General features: G+C 38.6%; 1 protein-coding gene and 1 long non-coding RNA gene across 2 annotated transcripts; one reads left to right on the forward strand and one right to left on the reverse strand.

The window, feature by feature from the left end:
- Positions 1-1,299: 1,299 nt before the first annotated feature.
- On the reverse strand, positions 1,300-3,154 carry LOC145778111 (uncharacterized). The gene is made up of 3 exons (XR_014290416.1): positions 3,024-3,154; positions 2,327-2,458; positions 1,300-1,393 (listed from the first exon to the last, which is right to left on the reverse strand). It is a non-coding gene; the product is annotated as an uncharacterized LOC145778111 (long non-coding RNA).
- Positions 3,155-3,527: 373 nt separating this feature from the next.
- Positions 3,528-9,611, forward strand: LOC145778110 (cysteine dioxygenase type 1-like). Its single transcript, XM_082589526.1, has 5 exons — positions 3,528-3,763; positions 4,265-4,342; positions 4,926-5,077; positions 6,828-6,994; positions 8,842-9,611. The coding sequence occupies exons 1-5, from the start codon at positions 3,528-3,530 to the stop codon at positions 8,875-8,877; spliced, it is 669 nt and encodes a 222-aa protein (XP_082445652.1). The 3' UTR covers positions 8,878-9,611.
- The last annotated feature ends 338 nt before the right edge of the window (positions 9,612-9,949 follow it).

Genomic DNA, 9,949 nt, shown 5'->3' on the forward strand with positions numbered 1-9,949 from the left:
CATAGTGCAAGGCCTCACCCACCGCTTCAATGGCAAAGCAATTAAAACTCACCAAATGCTTGAAGTTTTAGTATCTGGCACAGTCAACGACAGTGCTGTTACAGCGTTGGAACGATATGGCTTGGACGTGAAAATTTTGGGCCAAGATTTAAGCCACTTCCATCAGAAATTTGGGCCGATCAAGTATGTGTGCGATGTTCAAAACAAGTTAATAGGACTTAGGCCTATTATTGTAAAAGAGTTTTATGCCAGTGTGAAAAAACTTGTAAAATTGCTATTGGTCAATTGCCCTTCTTCTGCAGAAGCTGAAAGATCGGTTAGCTCGCTACGCCGCTTAAAAACATGGCTCCGAAGCACAATGACTGCTTCAACCTTCAAGACTCAATTTCATTGCCATGGGCCATGCCCATTAAGTGTATTTGGATGAACTAAGTGTAGATGAAATCTGCAAAGAATTTTTTTTTCAACAATGCACAAAGATTGAAAGTCTTTGGCGACTTCTGACAGTTCTGTTATTTCTTATACGGCGCAAATGGTAGGCCCTCCTGTAGTATCGATCAAGAGTCTCCTTATTTTCAGTTTTTGTAAAAGTTAATGCATTTTAGCTTCTTCTTTTTTTCTGAGTTGAATGTAGGCCTAACCCTAGATGCTGAAACGTTTCATTTCACTGTGAATGATATGGCACAGGTTGTGGTGCTGTACTCATGTAATTGTAAATTAAGTTTTATAGATTCCAGCTTTGACCTCAACGCTTTTGGCCTTTTAAATCTAATCTTTTAGCGACTGAAGTGCAAAATTTGGAGGACTTGAGCCAAGGAAGAATACAGAGAGGGATTTTGCGTTAGTCCCCTCTTCCAGTCAAAATTGTCTCAAAACCTCAAAAAAATGTGGCAAATGTTAAAAAGCGTTTGTTCGTGATTTCAGATTCGTTAAAAGAATTTTTCAACTTTAACGTGCTGAAAGGCAAAAATTTTGCGCCTTCGGCGCGAAACATGCGGCCTAAGACACTGTATAAGAAACTGAAGCTTTCAGTAATGCGAACGAGGTCTGGTGAGCGACCTTCCAGAAGTATATGTGATGCGATAATCCAATAAGCCCCTGTCGATGTCAAAACATCGTTCCCGCACCTGCTTAAATTACCCCCCCACTCTCAGGAAGTGTCCGGAGCCCCTGCATAACAATAAAGGACGTCAAACTGTGGTGGTTAAATCAGCAGCCACAATGTAGGTTAGGAAACATACGATATACAAATAATCGTTGCATAGGCTATAGATTTGTTCTACTCAACTGCGCACACTCTTTCTATCACGACTTCACAGCTGCTATTCCGGTTTTACGCAACCCTACTTGTATTTTTCCATTGGCGATGGTAGCTGCAGTGGCTTATGATGACCTGTAAAAAATAGTTTAAGTTATTCGGTAGTTTAGGCGTGTACAACATTTGATCAGGAAAAGATATTGCAAGAAAAATACTTCAAAAAGTTCTTGAAACGAAGTTTTGTTTCAAAACACAAAATTCCTTTGTCTTGGTGGATTGTGGAAATCCCAGTCGAGTTTTTTCGTTGAGCGCTACTTGAAGTAAAACGCAAAAACATGTTAAAACTCAAAAAGCAACGTACTGTAAAATTGAGTTTGTCAAAACCGTATTAGTTAAATAGAAGTCACTGATCTGGGTTGCCAGGTTTTATCTTATTGTTTGCGACTAACCTGATAGATAGGTAGATAGAACTACAGCCCCTGTTAAACAAAATATTCCCGGTAAATATAGACCCGACTTTATTTATATATTTTGTCTAAAGTCTAAATATCCTACAGATTTTTCATCATATAATTTTATTTTTCGTCGTTAACATGTTCCGGACGAAAAAGATAGTACCAGCTGCAATAAGCGATAATTAAACCAACACGTCAAAGAACGTGAAAGGACTTGAAGGGTTTAAAACATGCCTGAATGGGTATTTAGAATACCGCATGTCTGTGGATAGCAGGGCTACAAGACTCCACAGCAATCATCTCATTTTGTTGTTTCTCATTTATAGCAGGTTTGTCTCCCAAGCATGAACCTCTGCTCACGTCACTATTGAAGTTTGGTTGCGTGATACTGTTATATCCATTACGTTAGGTATTCAGTGCACACTACACAGCAGTATCAGAGAGTTAGTTTTAAGATGCGTTACAGATGTACAGAGTTTATACATTGTTCTTTCACTTGGAGGATTTTTTGTTAGAATCAGCTTGGAGAAAACAGAAGGGGAAGCATTAACGTTAAAGCAACTTAGCCTACATCGTCTTCTGCTCCTTAATTTAACATACTGGTCTACCTTACCGTTAAAATGCCAAGCCAGTGAAGTTACAGCGAACTTCGTACGAGGGTCTTTGCTTTCGATGATCAAGCGACACATGCTCAATGCTCATTGGCAATGCAACTTCGTATAGAACGGCGATTTTGACACTTAAACTGAAATAAAAAAAAGTTAGTGTAGCAACTTTTTATATAATTTCAGAAGCCACTGACCGCTGCTGCCCAAGCCGGCGCCAATTGGGTTTTATATCATATTAACATTGCTCTGCAGTTGTAGCCCTATCTTAGTGCTGAACTATAGGGCGGAAGCCATTTTAGTAACTCTCGACGTCTAGCAAAAACTAAAAAGTCTGAGAAGTTTGTGAAAGTCATAATCTTGTTTCGGTGAAGCATTATATCAAATAAAGAAGGAGACTGTTCAAATATAGGTAGCGAAATATAGAGGTTGAAGGAATTTTTAGAATGTTGATTGCATCAGATTTGTTGTCATCTTAAACCTGTAATAAAGTTGAACTAGATGATTTGCATGAAAAGTCGTGTAGGAAGTTGGAATGCTGCAATGGTCACTTTATCTGTGGGCATGCAAGCTGTGGAACGACAAGGAAATTCCTGTATGAAATTCTCCATTTGTGAAATAGTATGGAAGAATTTATATATAGCATGGAAGCACTTTTCCATACATCCACAATGCCACATCTGTATTACATTTACAATTACTCACTTTAATGTTGTCTTTGCATCACAGTAGTTGGTATACAAATGTTCGAGACCACTCCTAGGTTCTTCAATGTTTTTACTCTGGCTCACCGCTTTCCAACTAACTAAGGAAAAATTTACGCACATCACCTTTTTTCAGATCAAATTTTGGCTGCTTGTCGTTTTGTTTACTGGCAATGGCATCTTTAGTAAATCTACCCACTTGATAGTAAAAATGTAAAAGGTAAATTTGCTGCTGTTTGAGAACCATCGATTTGAAAGATGGTTTCCATTGATTTGTGGTAATGGTTCAACTCCGTTCACGGTTGTTAACGTAACATACGGGCGATACAGCTGCAGAATAATATTTTCAGTCTCAGAATATTTTTATTTCAAACAATCTTGGTCTTGCTTATAGCCTATTTCGCATCAGCTGTTATACTGTAAACAAAAACTTTAAATTTGTCTTTTGTACTCTAGCAATAAGACTGTTTTTAGTTCAGCGAAAAGAACGTTAAATTATAAAACAATGACTTCAATTCAGCGAAGAGTTCCAACCGACTTCCCCAGCACTGACCACTTTCGTCGTCCAAGAACCCGCCCTGAGGCTCTCGACAAACCTAAAAGTTTAAAAGAATTGATTCAAGGTCTTTACTACATATTTGAGGATGACTGCATTGATCCTGATAAAGTCAAAGAATACATCTCTTCTTATAAGTCTGTGAAAGAAGATTGGATGGACAAAGCAATTTTCGACAAAAAACGGTACATGATTTGTATCATGTTTACTTCCGTCAATTTGATCTACATTGTTTTATTGGACCTAAAATGACAGGCAGTAGCCTAATGGTTTAAAATTGTTATGCTATATCGTATTTCTACTTCTAACAGCCTACAATACACCATTCCAGAGAAAAATTAATTTATTTTATAAACACAGTTATTGTTATCACAGTGTGACAAAAAAAAATAGCCTTTTTAAACTTCAATGATTGCTTTTGGTTGACTTGATGCATCTCATCTTGATTGTTGAATGAGCAGTACACGATTGTATTGCTACACACATTTGTTGGGGTAATAGCAAAATATATACGTTGTAACTATAGTACTAGAAACGATAATTATCCTGACAAACACCCAAAAGTTTTCAGCATTCAATATTTATATTAGATTTCAAATGGACTTCTCAATACCCTTCCTATACTAACCGCGTTCAATTTCGATTTGTTAACCGGTTTCGGTTCATTTTTTTCTCTTCTTCTCCAGGTATACTCGTAACTTGATCGACGAAGGGAACGGGAAGTTTAATCTCATTCTTCTGTGCTGGGGCGAGGGCCACAAGAGGTAGAGGCTAAAAATAATTATAATGTTTGTTTTTATTAGTCTTGTATTCATGGCAGATTTATGTTGCTCCCCATCGCTTTACAAAACAGAGAGTGTTGCAGAAAATCGCAAGACACAGAATTCCGTCTTTGTTTCTGAAATGTAAAAAGTCTTTTGTCAATAATTGTAAGATTATTTTATGATTGCCTTGACAAAAATACTAATTGCTGAAAACCAAAAATCAACCATAAAAATGCGGGAGTCAAAGTGTACCTCAATAAACCCAGGATCTATTAAGGTTATATTGTGGGGTATTCATAGTCATGGACAAAAAAAGCAGAGTAGATGAACAATTTTGAGATTTCTTCAACCTAGATATGTAATTTGATGCTAAAATTTAGATTTTTGTGTGTTGAAATTACTGTAATGGGAAGGAACAGTTAATAAATTCACTAGGAACATAAATACTGTTAGGTTCATTATCACAGAAGAGTGCACTACACAGATTGTTTTTGTCACCTTAATTAAGTTATATCTTTTGTCATGAACAATTTGTATGCGACAGTTCAACGTTATTAAACTAGCTTTGTGTGACTCGGCTCAGTTGCATTCACGATCATTCGGACTCGCATTGCTTCATGAAGATGTTGGAGGGTTCCTTAACCGAAACATTGTACTCCTGGCCCACCGAAGGTGATACGATGATACCGACAGGGTCCAGTCGAGCTGAACTGAATGATGTTGTCTACATTAATGGTAAGATTTGGTTAGATCGGTCAAACCATTATACTTTCACCAGTGCCGGTCTTTGGGTATTTTGGGCACTGTGCGGAATATGGTTAGCTGGCCCCAATGACAATGATCTAATTCAGTAGCGTAGCTAGGTGTTTTAAAAGGGGAGGGGAGGTTGGCGGGCGAAGGCGACACCCAGCGACGGGGGGTTTGGTGGACCTCCCCCAGAAATTTTTGAAAAATTCCTTTGAATTTGGTGCATTCTGAGAGCATGTTCAACAAAAATTTGGGTATAAATATTACTGTAAAATGCTGCTGTCCGGTAGCATAGCATTTTCTGAGTAAATTGCGAGCCCTATGCGATTGCACGGTTTTCACACCCCAAAGACCGGCACTGCTTTAACTTATCCATTGATCAAAACGACTGAAAAAGCTCTGAATACTTCTAGCAGCCTACCAGTTGCCGGTTCTGTGGTAAGCAGGTTGCGAACCACTGATTTAGACTAAGTACATGACAGCCACAGTCATCATACAAACAAACCTTAGGCTTAGACAATGTTGTTATTGTTTCAACGCTGATATTCTATAGTCCCTTCGGTACAACTGTATTGTGACGAAATACAAGGGTAAAAGTAAAATTGGTTTAAACCAAACTATAATTTGTGCTGAACACAATGAGAGAAGTGGCGCTTTGAATGACAAATGCCACACCCCCGTTCACACCACAGAGGTAGTGAACCACGCCCCTAAAAACCAGAAGTGCCGCAGTGGATCACGAATCGCTCAGCAACCGCAACAAGGTTGTTTAATTCAAGTAGAACGTGTTTGTGGAACTATGAAGTCATTATCGCTTTCATGGATGTCATTGTTTGTTTAGCTTTGAAATCTTGACGCACTGACGATGACTAATAAGCACAGCGGTTGAATCTCAGCCGACAATGATTACCACGTCGCTTCAATAGTATTATACAAGAAAAATCCATTTTTGTGAACTAACATTTCTTAATTGGTTCAGAAAATGTTTGAAAAAAAACAGTTCATCTGAAACATGCTGTTAAAAACAGGATGTTTTTTAAGACCTATTCTCGGAAGATTGGTAACGGGGCAAGCATACGCTCAGTGGGCTCAGTCAACTTGTTACATCTGTTTACTTGAGAGTCATCGCCTGTATTTGCGGCACTAGTTCCCGGCTTTGGATTTGTCCAACATTTCGCTGGAATTTCTGTAAAAAACATAAGTAGTTAAAGATGCGATGTAGTGGTTGTTTTTTATATTGATTCAACGTCTACAGACATTAAATCAATGTAAAAACGACTGATTTGCTGTCTGGGGTTTAACAAAAAGTGTCATTTTTAGTCCAAGTTATGGCGACGTTGAAACAATATAAAATGGCATCTTTCGTAATCTGCGTAAGAGAATATAGTCGCTCAAACTACTCTAGTTTCTTTTGACAATCGCTACTCTCGTTTTGCAGTATGGTTAAATGTTCAGGCGTTTGTGTGTTACCTTTAACGATCGTTTGAGTCTAATTAACAATTTTCTAACAATAGTTCATTAGATATTGAACATTTATGACCGTCGCATCATTACAATTATTATTATTTTGCTTATTCGATCATCAGAACATACGTAACTGAACAACTACGTGATTTCATGTGTTTCTCGGCAGTCGAGTGTAGCAAGAATTGACCGCGATAGACACGTGTTTCGCCCATGAGGCTGGGCTCATCAGCATCGCACCACTAATTCAGATAATTCAACTACATGATTTCAGATGATATTGGTCTTCATCGTGTCACCAACGAGACGTCAAAGAAAGCGGTGAGTCTACATCTGTACTCCCCTCCGTTCCAAATGTGTCAGACGTTTGACGAGAAGAGCGGCCACAAGGTGAAATGCAAGGTTACATTCCATTCAAAGTTCGGAGAAAAAGTCACCTATGTAAGTTGAGGATTTCTTCCAGGAAATTAAAATATTTTTTTTGTGGTTGTCCAGTCCAGGTTTACCTCATGGAGTTGAAGATTCAGATGAAATGGACAAAAAGGTAAGAAAGCCAATCTTCGTATCCACTTCAAGCATTCCTTTAAGTGTCTTGCCAAAAACACCTGCGCTTGAGGGTGAACACGAAGTTTAGCTTTCTTGCCTTCCCGTCCCGTCCACTTGATTTAAATGTTAAACTATCCTGCATTAGCCTAAATATGGCAAAAATGGAGAGCATCGTTATGGAAAAGATAAACTTTAAATATACTGTATTACAAAATATAGAAAAACAGCCTAAAACCGTTTACTTCACAGTGTAGATTCTGACGATCTGTTTTCCGTTTGTTTTCCAAATGTCCCACTAAAAGCTTGTCGGCTCCTTGACGCTTTGGTTGGTTTCCAGATTGGCCACAAAGCAGAGCCAACTTGTACTGTGTTGTTCTATTCGTTGTTTGTTTAGAAGTGGAAAAATACAGAATTTTTCCGATTGGTCTTCAACCACCACATGAGAATGGCACCATCCGTCAGGCAAATGAAAACAACTTAAACTCGTTTAGAAGCTAAAAATAAGACAAGTGTCGCTTGAAATATGATCGTATAAAAACACTAAGCAATGCTGTAACCGCAAAATCTGTAAAAAAAAGTTAGTCTAGCCATAAGCTGAGGTGGCTTGTTGGTGTGGCAGTCGCTTAATTACGAAGTTGCAAGTTTCAAACCGATCTTGGCTCAAAGTGGCAACTTCTACTTTTAGATGAACAAGTCTTGAAGGTTGCAATAAGTATTATCTTACTTAATCCGCCAACCTGTAATTTAACGATAAAAGTCTAAAGAAAGAAAAGTATTCGAAATATGGCTGAACTCACATGTAGTGATGCCCTAGGGCAGATTTGGTTACATAATAACAAAAGAGATTAGTTAGCCAACTGCAAAGTATTTGCAACAAAAAATTGAAAAAAGTTTTTGATACATATCAAAATTCAGCTTCGTACCCATTGCCCAGCACTTCAAAGCACTTTTTAAAAGAGCTTGGTTCTTTGGGCTGTTATCATAAAACGCGTAATTCTTTAAAAGTTCAAAGTATGAGCATCTTTGTCCATGTTATTTGTAGTGCCGTATTGAATGCATATTAATGGTTGAGGATTAAGAGGACAGGAGGGAGGTAAGGAAGCCAATCTTTATGCTTACCTTCAACTTACCAAGCAGCAGTGGCCGAGTGGTTAACGCGTTGGGCTCGCAGTCGAGAGCCTGCATGTTCGACTCCAGCCACCCGCACTTGCTGTTGTTTCTCTGGGCAAGAAACTTTACGATAATTGCCTCTACCCAGCGATCGATTTTGAGTAATGGGTAGTACCAAATTTAAGTCATAAGTAGAGTAGACAACCGGAAACATACATTGCCGTCGGCTGCAGCGTGGGTCAGGTGTACGTCGGAAGGCGTACACCAATGCATAGCGCTCAAGTCCGCTTTCCCGCAATGCAGAATAAAGATAAACAAACAAACAAACAAAAGACACAGCCGCATGCTTTCGGTCGGTGTCGAACCGATGTCCTGTCGGTATCGTGCAAGCTCTCACACAGTACGTTAGACGCTGTGTTCAACAGCAGCGATCTTCGATATGTCCCATAAAGCCTGGGTCAGTGCAGGCGGTGCGTCTCTTGCTCAAGAGCTCTCCCAAACCTGATCAACCCACATTGTTTCCAACTATCAGACACTCAAGATCAGAAAATATGAGAGTACTTGTATTTTTACCAATCTTTCATACTTTCAAGGTATTCATATAGTTTACTCACGTTTTCGTTTTTTTTTAGGGCAAACCAGAAACAGAATGCTGCAAGGAAACCTAAAAATGTGAATCGCATGTCCTGCCAAGTGATTTCCCGAATGTTTCATATTATAACTTTTCACTAAGTTGTGGTATCACTGTAAAGCAAAATGCGTTCATTGGTTTCTTGGTGTTTTCAACAACGTAAATTAACGGTAACAACATGTTTAGAAGTACGGTTTTAGAAAGTTTAGAAGTACATCACTTCGTGAGTAATGTATACAAAAACGTTTTACTACATGCGTGCAGTTTGGGTTCTTTGGTAATGGTAAAAATGGTCTTAATTCCAAAAGCTTAGCCTGGAATTATAAATGAATTTAATTGAATAGAAACGTTTTTATTTTTTCTTGCAATATCCGCATACTCCCAGTTGCAACCTTTTGTGATGGTACCATAAAAACTGTTGTAAGTAGGCTACTGTAAAAAGAAGATTACCGAAGCATTGAATGGCTTGCAATCAGAATCATGTTGGATCAGGATCACAGTGCCTAGACAGCAAATCAACCGTTCTTTTACATTAATACAACGCCTGCAAACGTTGAATCTGTGTCAAAACATTTGATTTGCTGTCTTGTGTAAACTGACTCAAACCTGGAATGGTACATACTGTGGATGAATTGTTATTGTTTCTTGCCTACTTTTGTACACATTCGTGGCATTTGCTTATTACATATATGTCATGTATTCTACTGTTTATGTTGTTTGCTTTCAATAAATTGCACCTGGCCGTCAAAGCGGTTTGTTTTGCAACAATTAAAAAACGTTTATAAAATAGTTTAAAGTGTTAAAGTTTTATTTGTGGATTTGGAGCTAGCCAGCGACAGATCAAGCCGCGCTGGTTCGACTCTCGGGGTGTGCGCTTGAGCAGCACATTTCAGGACTGCTCTCCATTCAGCGGCACCTAGTGGATGGGATAATCCACAGACACTTTGTTATACGTCAACAACAATCGCAAAACTTCACTCTGCCAATCTCGGTAACCGGCCTTGCATCAAAAGCCTCTACAAGTATGAGAAACTACCAGGAATAACCCATCAAAGGCTTTGTCAGTCTGAGAATAAACATTCAAAACCAACCAAACCATTTCCTCTATG

This window comes from Aplidium turbinatum, chromosome 10 (assembly GCF_918807975.1).
Source record: "Aplidium turbinatum chromosome 10, kaAplTurb1.1, whole genome shotgun sequence".
NCBI classification, from domain to species: domain Eukaryota; kingdom Metazoa; phylum Chordata; class Ascidiacea; order Aplousobranchia; family Polyclinidae; genus Aplidium; species Aplidium turbinatum.